Source organism: Misgurnus anguillicaudatus, chromosome 9, assembly GCF_027580225.2.
Source record: "Misgurnus anguillicaudatus chromosome 9, ASM2758022v2, whole genome shotgun sequence".
Lineage (NCBI taxonomy): Eukaryota > Metazoa > Chordata > Actinopteri > Cypriniformes > Cobitidae > Misgurnus > Misgurnus anguillicaudatus.
Genome location: NC_073345.2, coordinates 14,078,095 through 14,099,843, shown reverse-complemented (window position 1 = coordinate 14,099,843; position 21,749 = coordinate 14,078,095). Strand labels below are relative to the sequence as shown.

General features: G+C 38.7%; 1 protein-coding gene across 1 annotated transcript in view; it reads right to left on the bottom strand.

Annotated features, from left to right (window-relative positions):
• The window catches only part of LOC129423464 (rho GTPase-activating protein 26), a 96,635-nt gene that overhangs the window by 54,185 nt on the left and 20,701 nt on the right, over window positions 1–21,749 (bottom strand). The window contains exon 2 of the mRNA XM_073871158.1: window positions 2,438–2,533. Coding sequence (XP_073727259.1) covers window positions 2,438–2,533 — 96 coding nt within the window. The remainder of the gene's footprint in view (window positions 1–2,437; window positions 2,534–21,749) is intronic.

The following is a 21,749-nucleotide window of genomic DNA, read 5'->3' as shown; positions in this document are numbered from 1 at the left end:
AGCATCGCTTTCAATGGCCAACCCTGAACAAGTTGCATGCAAACTAAGCTTGAAATGTCATTAACTCATCAGCTAAATAGATTTCTTTGTTCTAATGTTACTAACATTCATCTAAATATCATCCTTTGTGTTCATCAGAACAAATACATTTATACAGGTTTGTAACAATATGCGAGTGAGAAAATGAACTATCCCTTATATAAAAAAAACTTTATTTTCATCATAAAAGATCTTATTAAACAATGCACTTTCACCCAAACTGCATTAAAGTACAGGATCTTCTTTCATTTGAACAGATCTCAAAATAAAGTTTCGAGATCGGCTTGTAACTGGCTGCGTGTGTGATAAATAGGGATGGGCACGAGAACTCGAGCACTCGAACTTGGCATCGATGATCGATCACGAAAACGATGATCGTGTGTGTGTGTGTTTATTAATTTTTTTGTGGTTATGGTGCCATTTAGAGATCTGACTGGTCTACAGTAAAGAAAGAGTGAGAGTGTGTTTGACATTGTGTTGCGCTGCGCAGACCGAACGGTGTATGACATCATCAGTACCATAATTCGAAAGCAACGGAGAAGTCCGCTCCCAAAAGTGCACCCGCAACAACCCGGACGTGTCTGCGCAATGCTCCACACCTCATATATCAGACTTGATACTACATAAATATAATACAACGTGCATCTATTTGCACAACTTAAACTAAGTTATGTACTGGACAAAAAGTTTAACTGCCGTTGTGGATATACACCATCATAACAGCACGCTTTAAAACACGTCCAGTCAAAGCACAAGAATTTATAACATTAATAAGCGGCTTTGAAGGCAGGGTTCGTGATCTTTGAATACCAATGTTGACATTTGAAATCACCTAAACAAACACGCCCCTACCCCAATAGAATCTGGACCTTCTTTTGATAGACCGCCCCGTACATACGCAACCCAGGCAACGATGTCGGTTGGTAGACACGCACCTCACTGCTGATTGGCTACAAGTGTGTTTTGGTACTCAGCCTGACTCCCTTTTACAAAGTATTTTTCAAAAATCATGCACCCCGCCTTTAAGTTTTGCTTAAGTTTATTATATTTTTGAAATTCTAGTCATCGAGACATTCACGCAGAAATTTGCTTCATGGGAGGGGCTTCTGCAACTCCGCTCGCTTCATGTAATCACGTCGCTAATATAGCAAGCTCCTGATTGGTTAACAATGAGCTTTTTACCGCCAAAGTTTAAATTTTTCAACTCAATTCGAGCCTCATTCGCGCCGTGGGACCTCCAGACGTGCGTCAATGCATCTTCACATTGACTTAACATTGAAATCACTTGCGCTTGACGCCTCTACCACAGCTGGTGTGAACGCAGCATGAGTCAAGATCTCTGATATCTCTTGACATTTGATGTTTAAATATGAGATGATAATGCATTGAACTTATGACGGCGCTGTACAAATATTTATTTTTAAATTAACTATTCTTTAAGAAATATTACAGTGGATTTTGTTGTGGCCTGTTGTTTTCATGTTTAACTTCGTAAAGAGCAAGGTCAACTGAATACAAGAGACTGCAGGGCTGCAATTGAAGACGAGATCAGAAAAAAGGCAAGTCAAAACTTGCTCGCTCTTTAAATTCAGCCAAGCAGGATTTAAGCGAGTTTCCGTGTGAGGTGCCAGAATTTACAGAAAGCCACAAAAATTCCCACAGGTTCCAACACTTAAGCCTTTGATGCCACACCATCATGAGGAATTATGAGAAATAAATACAAGTAGAGTTGAAACCTTGAGTTCAGTCTGGACCTTACTGAAATGCTAATGTGGACAAAGATCAGTTAAAATTGTTTTAAAAGTTCATTTAGTGTGTTAGACCTGGAGCGGGATCAGATGGGTCCCCATGTTTGTACTGGACTAACTCATTAGTCACTGAGCCTTTAGGGTTGAGGTTTTATATCTCAAATGCCAACTGCAGATGGCCTTGCCATAACAGCATACTAAGATCAAAATTGTGTAAAGGTGTTTATCCTAAATGCTTCATCCTATTTCAGTTTTATGTTCAGATACAATGATGGTTGAATTGTTAGGAATTGTAAATGCTGTGGCGTTATTGCTCTGTCAACTTCTGGCTCAACCAATAAGAGGCGTGAGTTTGAAACGAGACTACAATATCTGCAGCATTCTGATTCGTCAGATCTTCCACTGGTACCCCTCAATAGACCCTAATTTGAAATCTGCCCTCTTTGATGATGGACACATTTTTGAGCAAATCGCCAAGGCTTTAAAGGCCATCACAGGAAAATTGCACACCTCTGACAACCCAGCCTTTATTTTTTCTTAAACTATGCATAAGAGCAACAAACCAGCTATTGGCTATAAGCACTGGTCATTTGTTTTCAGTTAAGATCTCGTGTCAAAATCTTCTAGAAAAAGAAACATGGTGAACTTACCAATGCATATCTCATCATCTGTTTCTGCATCGCCAATGCACTGAAACTTAAACTCGTTCAGCGACTCTGCAAATTTCCTCTTCGCAGTGGATAAATCTGCAAAAGATGCAAAGAGACGTGTTAAAAAAAGAGAAATAGGTGCTATCTAAAAGACACGTGCAGACGAGTGTGGCAGAGGGTGACAAAACCACAGATTCAGATGGTTTTCCGTTATGACTACTATACCTAAAAGAAAGTCAGAAACGCAGGAAGAAACTAAGAAGATGTAGACTGATTTGGAAATGTTGTGGTGTCTGGGGCATTTGCAGATATAAACCTAAACAAGGTGATTTAACGAAGGAACGTGAAAAAAATAAATAGAATTGATAAACAATTAAAGGTGCAATTTGTAAGATATTTGCAGTAAAATGTCCAAAAACCACTAGGCCAGTGTTATATATTTTGTCCTGATTACTATCAATATCTGTAATGTTTTCAACTACTTGTAAATTGTGAGAAAATTTCCATTCAAAACATTGTCACGGGGCAGTGCAGTCTCCTGTCACTGACGTTAATATCCATGTGACCCTTTGTCACCGCCTTTACTGACGTAAAAACCACATGACAACAGTGGTCGAGTTCGAAAAAATAAAATGGTGGCCAAGGAAGCGACTGGAGCACAAATTTAGTGTAAATAAACGTATATTTTCTAGGGCTGTCAAAATAAACGCGTTTATAACGCGTTAACGCAAATTCATTTTAACGGCACTAATTTTATTAACGCGCGATTAACGCAACACGCAATTTCTGTTTGACCCACAGCTGGATGAATTGAGACGCAGCAAGTGACCGGCGCTGTCTAGATGAGTCAGTGCTATTTCATAAAAATAAGAACACTAAGCTCTCGTCTAGCGAATCCAATGCTCTAAATGGTCATTTAACATCTAAAAGGCACATTTTCTGCACGTGCAGTTTTCTTTATCTGCACGTTTTCTGTGAGGTGTAGTATCTGTTGTGTTATTATATTTAACCCTTGCATTATCCTACAGTATCTTAAAGTGGTCTGTCTCAATGTCAAAATTAAACAATAAAAGAAAAACATATATGTAACATATATTGATATTGTTTTTGCTCTGCGTTAACAGGTATAGTTCTGTCATGCTTTGTCAGATTCCAACAATTGTTGGAAAATTGTTTTGAAGTTTTTTAAAAGAGAATGTTAAAATATAAATGACACATTTTTGAAAATTTGCTCATCCCAACTGAATTTGCCAGCACAGGTCACACATGATGCAGCAGCAAACAGAAATGGTGAAAGAACAAAGCCTTCTAAAGTCAAAATCATATATAAAACTATGGCTGATGGTTCTGTTGAAAATGTAAACAGGCTGTTGCAAACATGCATATATACTAATATATTATCCAAATCCATGCTGATTAGAGCATTAAAAACTTAAAAAGTGTTACATTTAGGTACAATTAGAACAGATAAAAATGTGCGATTAATTTGCGATTAATCGCGAGTTAACTCATGAAATCATGTGATTAATCGCGATTAAATATTTTAATCTATTGACAGCCCTAATATTTTCACTTTTTACACCTTTTAATTGCATTTCTGGCGAGAAATTAGTAGTAGTTGTAGTTTTCAAATATATGATAAGTTATCACAAAGGCGCTCTCTGTTTATATTTCAAACACGCTGCCTTTGAAGTGCATCTGAAAGTCTTTCTCTGAGCTGCCTTCATGCCTCCGAAGTCATTTCCTCATGAGGCAGCGAGGCAACAAGTCACTGCCTTGAGTTTTCGGACGCAGACAGTGTCGTGGACAAATGCGGAACTATGCGATAGCGCCTGTCGGGCTAAGTGTTTGTTTATGGACTAAGGTTACTCTTTACCGTCTGCCACTGGTTGTGTCAGCAAAGACAGCTCCCGTAAACGTACGGGCTAAACAAACGACCCAAGAAGAGGATCAATTTGGTGTTGCATTATCTGGATGGAGAGAGCTTCACGACAAAATTTAACTAGACAGAGATTCTGATCCTGCTTGTGTTTTACGCGATGGGTGAGTTGTTTTGATTCGTAACCCTTCAAAAACGTATGCTATTATATTGATGACAACATTAGTGTGTAGACTGTAATCAACGCGTGCTCCCGCGGACGATATGCACATCAAGAGGTATTGTACATCAATATAAATGGTCATTTTAAGACACTTCACAATAAGATTTGTACTGTCAATACATTATGTGAAAAATCATTGTAGATTGTAAGTTGAAAACTTAATTCTGTGCTGTGTTAACCATCAAATTTGGACTAATACTGTAACATCTGACTAACAATTTTGTTTTGAACATCACATATAAACTTACATAATGAAATAAACGATCTCATCAAACGCAACATTTATAAGACTTGATTACCTTATCCGTCAATGTGATTTCTCGTTCGCGTCTGATTGATGGCCATCAGCGGTTGAGTTAAAAACTACAAATCCCATAATTCCACGCTGCTTCAGAGTGTCATTAAACAACGCCATTTGATGTTATTGTGTTTTGGCGCCATCTAGTCATAAAAATTCTACGTATTCCACCTTTAATATGAAATAGAATAAAAGGATTCCCATAAACGTAAAATAAAACATAAATATGTGACCCTGTACCACAAAACCAGTCATAAGGGTATTTTTTCATACATTTAAATGCACAAGCTACTGCTTTTGGTAAAACAGATTCATGTGTATACAGTCTAAGAGAATAGTATCTTTAGCCGCATTAGTGTACAATGTGCTATCAAAAAAAATCACAATGATACTTTCAAGCTACAGTATATTTCTGCGTGTCTCAATGATCTATACAGTGGAGAGATGACTACTGAGAATCAACTGTTGAACCTCGTGGTGAAGAACTGAAGGAGGTCTTATCATCAAAAACCACACTTGTAGCCTCCCACACCATGCGAACAATTTGAACAAGAGCCAGTTAACACAGCAGCCATTAACATCTAAATGATAAAGTCTACTGACTGCAGATCAGTCTATCTGAAAACACATTTGGACGGCAAACCAAAGACAGCTGCTGCATGCTGATATCATCAGCCAGTCAGTATTAATGCAGGTGATTTATATGAGCAGTGTTGTTTAAAACCAAAACCACACAGCACATGCCACACTGACTGTACTATAGGACATAAAACCTGACCCACTTTCTTCAAGATTCATTCATTTCAGTCTTACTCACACAGCAATGTAAGACGTATGTGTTTTTCTATATATCAAAATCTAAAGCACATTTTGGGCAAACTGTATTTCCTTTGTGTAAACTCCCTTGAATACAAATGACACAAGTGATACAATTCATACCAATAAACTTGATGGTCACCAGCACAAATTCATTATTTCATGACATGTGTTTGCTTCCTGTGAAACAAATTGACCCAATTCTTTCACATGGTAAGAAATATGACTCTGTGTTTCTATCTGGCAATGACTTGTGCTTGCTTACAATGCTGCTAGCTGACTAGAAGTTTTACAATTCACAAAACCAGGGCTCGAAATTGCGACCATTTTGGTCGCATATGCGACCGAAATTTAATCTGTGCGACCTTAAAATATATTTGGGAGCATTTGTGCGACTGCCCATTTTGTTGTGACGCGAGTTGATTGTGATCCTGCGTGCTGGCGCTGTCCCAGGTTCAGTGTTCTCTCCAACGATACATAACCAATCAAATTTCACCATTAAGTTCTTGCGTTTAATGAAGACCGCAGATTGGCTAATATGAGCGTCAGTCATTCCTTGTTGCCGTGAAGCGCGGAAATGTGAAAAGACGAACGCGTCGCGAGCATGACGAGAGCGAGACGATTACAGCCAAGGTTACTGTATTTTTTTGACGACGATCCGGATTCAAATGTAACTCCACCACCGGAAAATACGAGTTGACGTTAAACCTTTCAGAGAGAGTGGCTTAAAGATTTCGAGTGTCTCCGCTATGAAAATGTAACTTACTGTGTTTACTGTAAATCCTGTAAAACGGCGTTAATGGCGGAATCAAAACATTTTAAGCGCCAGACGTACCTTGCTTAAACATGGCGAAAGTGCCAAAAACACAAGACGTGTCATGACAAATGTGTTTATTATTGATGGAGACACCGACCTGTCTGTCAAAGTGTGTTTGATGGTGTATGTGCGCATGCGCTGGTGAATGGACATTCGACAAACATCCTTGTGGTCCATGTTGCTGTGGAATACGACAATGCTGATGGTATGTTTTTATTGTATTTTTTAAAACATTGCCTATTTAGTAGTAAAAGCATCCTGGTAATGCAGTTATCAATACCAATATATATTAGCCTTCTATATTAGGGTCACTTTTGTAATGTCACAATTAATCAGTGTTTTACGTGTTTGCTAGATTTTCTATGCAATCTTAATCATGTTACCTGTAATTGGTAAATTATTATTGCTGCTATACTATTTCAACAGCATTTGGGTATTAATTTAGGAATTTATGCAGCAAAAAATAAAAAAAATAGAAGACCAACTTTTAAATGCTGGCCATAGGATGTGTAAAGCCCGGTGGTGGTGTTTTATTTTTAATAAAATAAATCTATTAACATTTACATTGTAGTTGTGGTGCTTTTTAATTTTTGGATGGATGCGGCTAAATTTTTGCTGGTGCTCCTAACTCTTTAAAGTTGGGAGCACCAGTGCTACCAAATAAAAAAGTTAATTTTGAGCCCTGCAAAACTATTATCCAATGCTGGTTTAATAATACATGAGGCAACAAAGTTGATTGGCTGGCTTCTGGACAGTTTCAGAAGTGCATAAACTTTTAAGGTCTTATTTTTTTGATCGGCTACAATGAAGGGATTCTAATCAAGATCTAATTGCTTTGCTCTCTAAGTTTGGCACTATATTGATTGAAAGATATTTGGAGATATCCTTCAGCACAACTGTATACAGCAATTGTTTTCATAGTTTTTCCAGAAAGACTGGTTAGCCAGTGAAGTTACCCAAGAGGTACTAAAATAAAAGTTGTTTTTACATTCCAGTGAGCTTTCACTTGACACTGAGGTAAACGATGTTACTTTAACACGTGGGAATCCCACAGGGCAAGAGAAGAAACTGATAACTTGCACATACTAGCTAAAATTAAACAGCTTGCCCTGGCATAGATTTTCTCTCTTGTGTCCTCTATGAGCACAGAATTCCCCTCCATTCTTCTCTTTTAGTGTCCTGAGCTTCCTGCTTTCTGTCCGGCGACACAATGGTGCCGTCCAACCGCCTGGAGAGGACGCACATTCACTTTTGTAGCATGCACACACACAAATACAAGAGAACAAGACAGGAAATCCAAATGCAAATTGCTGACACTTGGCTAACTATTGACCCAAAACGTTAGCCAAGATGCACAGGGTCAAATAATGTCTCATCATGGGTCTTAATTCTGAAATGAACGTTTCATGCCAAAAAATTATAATTCATCATTCACAAATTCCTTCTTAACCATGTTACCGGCACCTTTCAGCATTGGACTGTTTTGTGCATCTGTCACATCAGGTTAAACGAAAGATGAGGCTGCTACACTGACCCTGACACCACTGTTGACACAAATGGGTGACTCGAGTTTGAGTCCCCTCTTTCTCAGCCCATATACTGTAATTTCCTGTCTGTACTTCACTATCCTGCATGACATGTCCTCTTTAAAATGGTTGTTACTTTAAAACACGTGGCTACAGTAAAAGTGACATTCAGCCAATAAAAATGTGATCTGGTCTTGCCTCAGCAGGTTGGACGAGATGAAATTCCACTTTAACAACTAGTTTTACATTTCAATCAAATGAACCATACGGTACAATAAGATTAACAGATGAACTTAAGATTTCCTCATGACACTGAAGGTTTTGTATTGAATACGCAGAATCAGAGCTGAGCAAACATAAAAAATTAAGTGCTCACCTAGAATCTTTTAAAACAGGAATTTTCAAACTTTAACCTCCTTCACCTAAGGCTACGTTTACATAGAAACGATCTGAAAAGAAAACGCAAAAGTGGCGTTGCGCTATCACTTTTTATTCCGCGTTTATACGAGTGCATTGAGGAGGAAATCTGCGTGCATACGGTGACGTAAAAATGTGTGATATTCCATGTAGTATGCACTCCAAGCGGCTAGTTGGCAATGTGAAGCACTGACACACAACACCACCAAGTCCGCACGCCCTCGTACAACCCTCTTCCTTGTTCTCCCAGGTCTGGTCCAAAGGCGTCTGGTTTGCCGCCGATGAACTGGCGCATCAACAATTTGATGGAGGTAATTAATGTGCCTTCTCTGATCAGTAATACTATCTGTGAATATTTCGTACAACTGCTGGAAAGACTTGTATATTTATCAGAGCTGCTTAGCAACTTGAAGGTCCAACGTATGGAAATAATCCAACATGTTTGTTGTTATTTTCCCTGAACTGGCGTATGCCTGTGACGTAAACGCGTACGCAACGAGAGCCACCGTGAGCAGACTTGCGTTTTTACCCTTTAGATGAAAATGTGAGATCGTTTTTAAGATTTCCACTCTGGAGGGTGGTTTCACTTTTTTGCGTTTTTAAGCACAAAAACGCTGTCACTGTATAAACGAAAGGCACATCCGATAAAATATTTTTACGTTTTCACCCTCAAGCGTTCTCGTGTAAACAGACCCTAAATTATTTACTTAAAGTACCTCCTGAGATTTTATGTAAATATTTAAATAATCTAATTAAAAAACTTTTATTTTTCATCTGCTTTAAAGTTTTTATAAGAAGCATTTTACATAGCTATTGTTATAAGAGCTTCATCTGGTATTTTTCTTTTATTTGTACATAAAAAGTACATAAACTGTCCATTTTGCATGAGTTGTGTTGTGTAATGGTCACATAGCATGCAGATTAAACAAATAAAATATATTTATACCACAAATGTGTTTTATTTATTTTAAAATAATTTATTTACATTTTATGATTTCATTCAAGTTGATTATTTTCCCCATAAACTTACAAACCCACTGCAATTCCCACGAGAACCACCACAGATTCGCAAACCCCAGTTTGGGAAACCCAGTTTTTAACTATTACCGATATTTACACTTTTATTAATATGTTTTATAGCAAGATGTCTGTGTTCAAATGTGACATAAAAAGTCATCAAACTTGAACTCTTTTAATAAAAAATTGATTCATGTTATGTCTTTATAGGACAATAAATAGCAGTTAAATGTTTAGAAATACCACTAGTATTAATCTAATTTTATTATAGCCCCTTTTATCTGTCTACTTTTTAGTTGCAAACAGTTGTGTTATTAATTTGTAACTATACCGAAAAAATGTCTGTTTTAGAGTACTTTGCTGTCATCTGAAACACATGGATCAATTCTGTGAGTTACTTGTATAGTAATTTATCAAATAAATACAATGACACAGTGACAACACAGTAATTTATTTATAATATAGCTTTTTTACTGGGATGCTACAGTTTTAAAGTGGCTTTCCCAATGCATTTTCTCAGTATCACTTGCTAGCCAAAGTTATACATGTGCAACTGTTTGCACCTTAACCTGGAAGTGGTGTGGAATGCTAATAGAGAGATAAATGACACCGCATCCATGGAGAGTCATGGCCGAGGTCCAGGAGCACATAACTCAGCACCAACTGTGTAAGGGAGTGTTATTTGTCTCTAAAAATCATTATAGAAGACATTTAACAGTTGCTTTCTACAACCCAGAAGCTCTGAACAACATGTGCTAACATTAACACAACTCTAAACCTTGCACACTGATGACAATCCCAGACAATGATCCATCCACAAAACATTTTGTAACATAATAATTACAAACTGTTTACACTATTAAAAACTCATCGACCAACAATGGGGCAGTCACACTAGACTATTTTCTGGATGCTGCTGCGAATATAGGCGAGGAGAGCTTCGTCCATCATTTTTGATAGAGAAAGGTCACACCCAGCTTGATCTCACCAGAATTCGTACATATTTTACAAGTTGGCTAAATCGTGTAAATGCGGCTCCATCTGAAAGCAGGTGATGGCGATTTACTACTAATCAAGGAACCGGCTTTACTGACGAGAAGCGCAATGACTTTTGCATGCAAATTATTGCGCATCCCTACATTGGTGCAAAGGCAAATCGCACGAATGTGGTCGTACAAATTAATCTGAATTAGTCACCTCGTAAAATACGTACGAATTACCATGACATAGCATTGTCACGCCGTGGTCACGTGTCTTCACGTGATACGAAATCAAAGGTCAGAGCTCCCCAGCCTTGAACCGTGGTATGCACAAGCCTGCGTGGTTTGCACAAGTGTTCACCTGCATAATGAATAAAAGTCAATGGAAGGAAAAGTGAAGTGTGGACATTAAGACATAAGCTTTGGGGGGGGGGGGATTACAACGTATGTGGCACTCCTGCTATGAAACAGATCTAAAGTATTATTTAAGATTGAAACATGTACAATACAAATAGTATAACAGCATCTAAGCATAATAAAAACTTTAGGTAAGCATACTATATGCTCAATAACTGTTATAATTATAAAGGGGTCTTTGGAAATTTTGCTTCCCTGGCTTTAAAAAGTTTAAAGGAAAACACCAGTTTTTCAATATTTTACTATGTTCTTACCTCAACTTATACAAATTAATACATACCTATCTTTCTTTTAATGCATGCACTTAATCTTTGTACAGCGCGTTGTGAAGTGTTAGCATTTAGCCTAGTCCCATTCATTCCTTAGGATCCAAACAGGGATGAATTTAGAAGCCACCAAAAACCATGTTTTCTCTATTTAAAGACTGTTACATGAGAGTATGGTGGCACAAAATAAAACGTGGCGATTTTATAAACGGATAAAAAATGAGAACTATATTGTATGGCGAAAGAGTACTCATGAAAGTGTTATGTGGCTTCTTAATTCATCGCTGTTTGGATCCCAAGGAATGAACGGGGCTAGGCTAAATGCTAACACATTCACAACATGCTGTACAAAGATTAAATGCACGCATTGAATATAGAAAGTTATATATGCATTTGTCTAAGCTGAGGTAAGAACAACGTAAAATATTGAAAAACAGTGTTGTTTTCCTTTAAGAAAGCCCTGCATTAGATACAACTGTTAGCATTACATTGTGATTTCTATGATCGGTTAATCGTATAATAATGGTTTATCTGATCTGATCTGAGCAACCTGCATATTAATGTAAGATTTCTTGACAAAGAACATCCTCTAATATAATGCAATGTAATGATACTGGGTTCAAAAGGAAGTGGACATCAGCATCAGAGCTGTATAGTCGATAAAAGCCTTTCTGATGAGAGCCAGAGAGGATCTGGAAGACATACATCGCTCCAGATGGTTCAAACGACAGAGCTTTCATTACACACAGAGCTTTACCAGCAGGGAACTGAAAAGGGCCACACAGCGAGATTCAGTCACAAGCCAATGTCAATTCAGCAGCTCGAGATCCAAACCTAACCACATCGCTGCTAGACACACACTTTATAATGTCCGGCGAGACGTTTCACATGGAGCTCACGTGCTAGGTAAAAGTCAATGAAGACATATCATTAGAAGAAGATGCAATTTTTGTGCTTTTATAACAAAACAAACACTTTCTGACATTTTGGTCATAACAAGGTAAAGACCGAATATGTTGCACATCATGTATAAATGATCTCATGTAATCTACCGAGAAATAAACATTTAAGATTTGATAGCGTTGCCTTGATTTGATCTGTTTCATACTGCTTCCACCACAAATGATAAACAGCCATGAGATGAAGAGAGAAACACATGAAAGGTACAAATTAAACACCTAAACATGAGCTGTTTACAAAATAGTGGCGATTAAGATGTCACCTGACACCATTTGGCTTGTCTTACCATTAATACTGCAACAGCAATTGGTTACTTGGACTGGACAGATGCTTTTGGTTAAATTTTGTCTTTAAAAAAAGTAGTAAAAATTTTAAAATAAATTTAGCAAATGTTCATTCCACAGTTGTGTCATACAATACCCCCTTCATACTGTACTTAACAGTAAACGAACCTGTAGGATATGTCTAAATGTGTGAACAGAGAGATTAGCAATCTTGGCACAGATTTTTGAAATTCAACTTGAACCCGTGTGCCACCCGGGCTGACCGGGCGGGATTCACTCTTGTTGTCTTTGGGTGAAATTCAAAATGCTGCAATTTTTGCTCATTTAGTTTAGTCAGCGAGATAAGACAGAAAGCCGCGGTCAGCTGGGATTTGTGACTGACGCTGTTGGCGGAAACTCAATGTGCATGACTAGTCTAACCTTGCAGAAAACTCTCTGGAATCCATTTTCCAGCTCTCAGGGTAAAAATGCTATAAGGATTTAAAACAAACCAAATAAAGCTGATGTTTTTTCCGCAATGGCAACATCCGAACAGGAAGTGGATTTTGACGGACTGTGAAAGTGGATTTCCGACTCATATCCTACAGAAAGGAGAATGGTGGTGTGCCAAAGGAAAAGGAAATAATTGGGTAGGAAGAAGTGGGTCATGACTGAATCCCTGCAATGTCAGCAGTTACGTCATGATTCAGGCAATGAGTCTCATATGACCAACAGTCCTCTACAGCCACACTAACAGGAAAAAACACAATAAATGATATCATTAAAAGCTTGATTTATTCTTGTCTATGCAAATGCCACTTTATGTTTATGAATTTTATTTATTCAAGAAGGAAAATTCTGTCTTGCTTAAGTCTTCAGACAATTCAGGCAGATCTGATTTAAATCTATTTAGTTGTTTGTAGTCTAAACAGAAAAAAACATATGTAGTTGATTTTATATTTGTTTGTTTTTTTGGAAATGTGAATGCTGCAACCCGAACTTCGGCACGCACTAAACAAGCGAACCGAGGCCGCTGAAAAGGTGGGTCTCTGTCAGCTTCGAAACAAACTATGATGCGGTTCCACTGGGACCAGAGACAGCGCAACAAACCAAAATCACTTTTATATATATATTACTATGTTATACACATATTACTGTATACATAAGATTGTGTCCTGCTATTATGGCCGCTCTGGCGATGGAAGTCCCGCCTTCCAGTTAAAAGTATATCAATTTGATAAAGACAATAAACTTTACGGTTTCACAGTACGATCCATAAAGCAACACAGGTGTATGGGTTACTTTTTGACACATGCGTGCTCGCTTAGTCTAGTAGGGTGTCCCATCTGTCATTTTTATGCTTCGAAGTATGCTCATCAGCGCCCCCTTTGCGCCCTTGATTGCAGCAGGCTTGACGCACACTTTACCAACCAAGAAGTCCTTGCGAAAGAGCAATTAGACCAATCAGACAACGGAAGGAAGGAGTTCACACTGACTGGCAACTTCTCTACCTATTTCCGGCTTTACGCTCGAGTCTGTCCCACAATACGACTCTGGTGCAACCATGTGGACTCGCATCAAGGGTCCCTAGAGTCTGCACTACATGATGTCATCGAAGTGTGGACTCTGAGGAGGACTACATGTCCGGAGTGTGCCATTTGGAACAGGGCCATTCTTTTTCTCTAGCTCTCTCTATTCACCTTAGGTTTACTACTGACCCTTTAGCGGGAGCAGCAAGCATTGCACGCGTATTTTAACAACATCACTATAGACTAGAGGTCTTCTTGGGTCCAAAGAAATGTACCCGACCCGAAATGACCCAAATCACTTTTTACCCGAACCCGTGCATAAATCTATTTTTTAAGAAAGACCTTACCTGAGAAAAACCTGAGAAAATTAGACCAGAACCAGTGGCAATTTTTTTAACCCAACTGGACCCGAATGTAAACGGCACCGATGTGTGTGCAGTCTGCAGCCCCACACGCACCAGTCAGACAGAAAGAAACCCCGGTGACCTCGCAACAAATTTGGCCCGCTACTCCATTTATTTTACTTTGTTAAACGAAGGTAAGCACTAAAATGTACATTTAAAATTGATTGACGTGTGTCTCAACCAAAATTAACCTACCGCCAGCCACATGACGTCGCAAGCGCTATTGGCAAACAGAGGAGGGGTTGGAAAGAACCAAGCACACACGCAAGATAGTTTGGGTCATCTCGGGTCCGTTCGGCAAAAACACATTCATTTTAAATTACCCGAGACCCGAAGCTACTGTTATTATACCCGACCAGTGTCCGAGGCTCACGTGAAACTTATAGACTCAGGGCTTGGGTCAGACCTCTGGTTTTTGAATCTAAGTGGAGCCGCGAAGACCTTTATTATAGACACGTGTGCGGTAAATGCATTTTATAACTAATTCGTTAAATTGCCTTTTTAATCCATAGTAATAATCGATCAAAATTCTTAACAGTTTAGCAGTTAATTATGTTCGTCCCTAAAAGCTGTTTCCTGGTAATCAAACCTACTTTGTGCTGCTAACAAGTGATTGCGCCCCCCAGTGCCCAGATGATGTATTTCAAATAATTTCACAACCAGATTTTATGCTATTTTTGAAATATCTCACAGTCCACACTTCTGCAAACACTCATACACTTCCTCTAACTGACAATGATGTGTGGCGCAGTTGGAAACACAACTAAATAGGGGCACGACACACAAACCAGCTGCTTTGAATACAAAGAGCAATAAGTGTACATGCAAACGCATTCACATGTTTTGCTAGCGCTTTACAGGCAAACAGGAGAGATCTCGTGACATTGATCTGTTTGTGGTGCAGAAAAGACAGTGGGTGAGCATGTGCTGGATACACACCCTTTGTCTCTTCTAACACTGCTTTTCATCACATCAGCAAGTGTCAGCATGAAAATCAGCCAGCAGGTGTTTGTGTGTGGAAGACATAAAAGGTATATGACATATGTCATTACAAAGTTATATACCTTGACTTTCACACGCTTACACAAATAACTAAAGTGTGTAATTTTGTGGATGTTAAAGCACTTCCTTAAATTTTACTTTAAAGGACAAATATGAAAATGATCTTATATTTTACTCCCCATCATGCCATCCCAGATGTATATGAGTTCCTTTCCTTATAGTTAAATACAAATAAATAACTTGATATTAACATGCTGTTATCTTCTATGGGGCTCAACATTTTGAAACACCATTAAGCACATCCATCCTTCATTGACACTGACAACGCCATTTGGTTAACATATGTGAGGATGAAGAGGATTAATATCTTATAAGTGAATTTACATATTAAGGTGAACTATTCCTTTAATATGCATTCAATTTACCATGCATATGCATTCATAAACCATTGCTAGACAGATGTCCTTAAAAGTGAACACTGCGCCTCTGTGATGCTATGTGATGCTTCAAACGTGTCTTCAGCGCAAGTTGAAAATATTCAACTCCAGCGAAAAATTCTCATGACACAAAGTTGTGGAATCTAGAGTGAGGAATGCAATGCTTAGCATTTGGTGTGTACGCAGCATTGGGGCATATATTACATTCAGCATTATGGGGCGTACACACCAAAAGCGAATTTAACTATTTCCGTGAGTAGATTACATACAAAGTCAATGCAAAGACAAGAATAGATGCAAACTTGCGAGGGGCAATGGGAAAGACGTGAATTGGGCAGCGCGATTGCCCCGAGCATCTGCTATTCGCTTCAAACGTATCTTCAGCGCAAGTTGAAAATATTCAACATGAGCGAAAAATTCTCATGACACAAAGTTAAATCCCGCGTGTAATCTAGAGCGAGGAATGCAATGCTTAGCATTTGGTGTGTACGCAGCATTATAGGGCATACACACCAGAAGCGAAATTAACTACTGTATTTGCGTGAGTAGATTATATACAAAGTCAATGCAAAGACACGAACAGACGCAAACTCGCGTGATGCTTCACGTTTGGTGTATACGCAGCATTGTTGGGCATATATTACATTCAAAGTCAATGCAAGACAAGAATAGACGCAAACTCGCGAGGGACGATGGGATTGACGTGAATTGGGCAGCGGGATTGCCCCGAGCATCTGCTATTCGCTTCAAATGTGTCTTCAGCGCAAGTTGAAAATATTCAACTCGAGCGAAAAATTCTCATGACACAAAGATAAATTCCTCGAATAATCTAGAGCGAGGAATGCGATGCTTAGCATTTGGTGTATGCGCACTGCATTATGGGGCATACACACTAGAAGCGAATTCTAACTAACTAATTGCGTGAGTAGATTATATACAAAGTCAATGCAAAGACATGAACAGAACTCCCGTGGGGCAATGGGAATAACGTAAATTTGGTGGCGCAATTCCCACGACACATGCTATTCGCTTCAGAAACATCTTCCATGTTGAAGCCTTTCCAATTAAGCAGAAAATTCGCATTACACACAAGTTAAACCCCAAAAATAATCTAAACGTGCTATTTGCTTCAAATGCTTCTTCCGCGCAAGTTGAAAAATATTTAACTCAAGCTGAAAATTCTCATGACACAAAGTTAAATCCCAAGAGTAATCTAGAGCAAGGACTGCGATGCTTAGCATTTGGTGTGTACCCAGCATTTAACTATTTCCATGAGTAGATTACAAACAAAGTCAATGCAAAGACACAAAGAGATGCAAACTAGTGTGGGGCGATGGGAATGATGTGAACTGGGCGGCGCAATTCACACAACATGGTTTTCGCTTTAAAAACGTCTTCCCGTCAAAAGTTGAAAATGAAAAAAGTTAAATCCCATGAGTAATCAGTCCTTCCAGAAAAATAGTTTTTTTTTTTTATTGTTGCGGTCAAAAATCATTGATCTTGCGGCACGTTTTCTTAAAAAAAAATGCAATGGAATATGTGGGATATTTATGCAATTTTATGCGATGAAATTGCAGGAATTTTCAAAAATTGCGGGAACTTGCAAAAATGATGAAAAATTCACGTCACATAATCATGTCACTTCATAACGTTCCCATGGCAACAGGGGACATACTGTAGCTGCGCTTGTCTGAAGTAAATGCAACATTTTAAACTTTCTACTAAGATATATGTGAAAATGCGGGGATTATGAAATCATGCAAGCCCCGCATATTTTGCGCACATAAATCTGCAATTTATGCTGCGAAAGTGCAGCGTATTCGAAAAAATGCGGGCCCCGCGTAAAAATGCAGACTTTGGCCGATTATAATGAATCATGCGCTTGCATAATCGCGTTTTTCTGGAGGGATTGGAGTAATCTACAGCGAGGTACGCAAATGCTTTATGTTTGGTGTGTATGCAGTGTTTGTGCAGTTAGTCTTAGCAAACACTACTAAACAAAACAGCCTGTTAGCTTGTCCAAATAACAAGCTGAAATCTCCACTGAAGCAAACAGCAGACAATGGGACGGTGTTTATATCTTTTCTATGTAGCAGCAAAGACATTTAAGAGCTATTAAGATGAATCTCTTTAATACTGCAAAAGACACCGAAAACAAATAAATAAGGAGTTTGGTCTCAATGGCTCATCATTCAAGTCTTTTCACTTGTGTCTCTTTCGGACAGTCCCACGTCTCTGTCCACGCCACCCTCCCTATTCCGTGTTCTCTGCAGTGTTCGGTCGCATAGCTCCCGTTCCCTGGCAACCCCGACAAAGAGGCTAGCAACAAAGTCAGAGAGATTTCTTTCTTTCCTTGTTTAACCCCCTCTGACACAATTCTTTTTTGGGGATTCAGTCTTTAGCCACGCCTGATGCTGATGCTCCGGAGAGCAAAGAAGAAAGAGGCTCCACAAAAAAAGAGGCTATAAAATCACTTGCAAGCTTCAGTTCGGTAGCGCGCGGCACGCCCCCCACCCCACTATGAGCTTTGTGTGTGCTGCAATTTTTAACATGCTGGTGCAGAAACTGTAAATGCTGGTCTGCAACAGGAAAACCATAAAGTGCTTAAGATAGTCACCGACAAAACAGACCAACAGAAACAGAAAGCTGTGTTTGCACTAAAGCAGCTCTCGAACTACTAATAAACTACTTTTAGCTGACTTTTTTGGCTTTACGTTAAAAAATGCATTGCTAAATGTACTAGTTAGACATCTGTGTAAACTATAATTTATTATGAGTGGAAAAGTTTCCACTATGATTCCTGTGCACTTTTAAAGTCAAATCAGCCCGTTCCCCGAATTCTCTATCATATTCTGATTTTGAGATCCAGCTCAGACCCCTTTTTCATTGTTAATCAATGTGATTATTTAATCATTTAAATTTTTAACATCGAACGTCCGGTAAGACTTACCATAACAGAAACATATTCACACCTCTTCTCAGCAGGATTTTAGGTACAATTCACTCGTAAGGTGTTACAGTTCTACCTAACCTGTTGTTACAAGGCTGATTTTCTTTTCTCACAATGTTGTTCAAACAGTTGGTAAACCATGAGCAAGTTTGGTGGTACAAAATAAAACGTAGCGCTTTTCTAAGCGGATTTAAAAGAGGAACTATATTTTATGGCGTAATAGCGCTTTTGGGGGTGCTTCGACTCGGCACAGTAACACCCTCCCTCTCCCATTATGAGAGGGAGAGGGGGAGCGCACTTTTCAGGCGGGTCGGGGTGCTCCCAAGGGTGCTATTGCGCCATGGAATATACTTCCTCTTTTAAATCCGCTTAGAAAAGCGCTACGTTTTGTTTTGTGCCACCAGGCTTGCTCGTGTGGCTGCTCGTCTTGGATGGGAGGGACGTTGATGTGTTTGGTCACTTCTGACTTTATCTCTGAATGGTACTATTGAATGAATGGGGCTAAGCTAAATGCTATCGAAGCGTCGCAGCGCGCTCCAGCGCTTACGTGCACGCACACAGATGATAGAGGGATGTATCAACAATTCTTAGTTAAGGTAATAACATATTTTAATATTGAAAATGAGTAGACTATTCCTTTAACAAACATTATTTTCTAAATGTACCTTCAGTTATTTAAGAAATGCACAACAATCTTATACTTAGAATCATACTTATTGTAGTATCTTATGCAAATATGTACTAAAAAAGAGGCACCGTATTCACATTTCACATCTGGCATATCCTTGAAATGCTTAGAGAGGTGCGTCATTTCATCAAACCACGGTTGTAAGAACAAACACTGACTGCTGTTTAACCCAATAGCCCTTTTCACACACAGATTACGTAAAATAGATAGAAAATCTGATGCATTCTGGGAAAACCTGTCATATGTCGTGTTTGAACATTTTCAGAAAAATAAAAAATAAGTCAAATGTCAAAATTGGGTTTTCATTAAATTATTATTGTATAAAATCTTCTCTAATATCTCAAAAAATATAATAAAAAATTGTTTATTGCAGAAAAAAGCTATTTATAATGACAAGCTGCTCTTCACACGCAGTTCGGTTATTTACGGGTTTGACAACCGCATTCTATAACCGACCTCACACCAGTAAATATTTGGGTTTTACAACCGCATTTACAGAGAAGCTGTGGCGTGTGAACAGAATCGCACTGGACAACCAGTTACGTCATTCATTGCTCTCTGTGTTAAAGGATTAGTCTATTTTCTTAAAAAAATCCAGATAATGTACTCACCACCATGTCATCCAAAATGTTGATGTCTTTTATTTGTTCAGTCGAGAAGAAATTATGTTTTTTTGAGGAAAACATTCCAGGATTTTTCTCATTTTAATGGACTTTAATGGACCCCGAAACTTAACCATTTTAATGCAGTTTAAAATTGCAGTTTCAAAGGGTTCTAAACAATCTTAAATGAGGCATAAGGGTCTTATCTAGTGAAACGATTGTCATTTTTGGCAAGAAACATAAAAAATATGCACTTTTAAACCATAACTTCTCGTCTTTCTCCGGCTGTGTGACGAAGCAGTGCGACCTCACGTAATTGCGTAATGACATGGAAAGGTCACGTGTTACATATATGAAACGCACATTTGTGGACCCTTTTAAACAATAAACTGACACAAAGACATTAATTAGCATCATTCCACATACAACAACATCGGAACGGTCCTCTTTCTAGCTTATTCATTCTCTCACAGATTTGGATGGGTAATTATGGTGTATGTAATTCAGGAATAGGATATTGAAATTGCGTTTGAACGTGCACTTGTGAACTGTACAGGAAGCAAGCAATCTCAATCTGTTGCACAAAATTTCCTCCAATGTCATCCTGTCAGTCATTGCTATCCTCACGTAAAAAAATTAAATCTCACGTAAGCTTTAAAGTGATATAGATTGCATGTGCAATGAAGAGAATTGCGAAAAAAGCTACAGTATGTGACTCGAACTCGCTCTTAAAGCGACAGTAGCCCCTATTTTTCTGATCGAAAAAATTATCCAATCTTTAACTGGAAAAACATTATATGATCCAAACTGTGAGTTTTGTGATCCATTAAATGGTGAGTATATCCAGTGTGGAGATGAGTAGGAACAGTTGGCTTGCATGGAAATGCTGATTTTTTTTTTTGTTTGTTAAAAAAACAACAGCATCAAAAACAAGAAGTAGAATAGCAGAACAAGCATTGTGGTCAGTGGGCCTATAGGCCTTGAATTTGCAAAATGTAACCGGTGGTGAAAACTAACTGAAGAACACAGTGCTATGCCCTCAACGTCGAGTGGCATTTTCTTATCTGTGAGTGAATTTAATATTTCAGATTCAGTTCAGTTAGTGGCAAATATTTGTATTGATGATTGTAATTTGATTATTTTATGTGTTATTTGTGTTTTGCCTCAATATTCTACATTAAAAGTAATTTATTTTTTATTTGGGTTACTTGCATTCATTTCAGGCTACCAAAAACTGAAGAGTCCCTGCCCGAAGGGCTACCACGAGGGGCAACCTTCCGATCTCTCTGATGAAGCCAATACGGAAGTGACTTAAACCCAACAAGTGATTCGCGGTGACGCGCGGCCAAGGTGGCGAAGAGTCAGGCAATGCCTATTTTAAGCTTCAAAAACGATCTTCACAGACCAATAAGTGACGTCACGGACAGCACGTCCATATTCTTTTACAGTCTATGGGCTACCAGGGATTTCTATTTGGTAATATATCGGAATACGGAATGAGACAATACCATCTATATTGGTATGATCTAATATGACCCACTTTTGCAACAGAAGCTCTGCCAGAAATGCACACTTAGGTCAGATGTAAGTTTTTCAAATAGCTCACATGTATATTTTCATATCAGTGTTTCCCATACATAGGCTCTACTTGGGCGGTGCGCCCAGGTAAATTGCGACCCGCCCAGGTAAATTGCGACCCGCCCAGGTAAAAAAAATCACTTTACGAATTTCCGTATTTTCTGAACTCGACTGGATGACCCGTGTTTTGGAGAGAGAGAGAGAGAGAGAGAGAGAGAGCGAGCGAGAGAGAGCGCGAGCGAG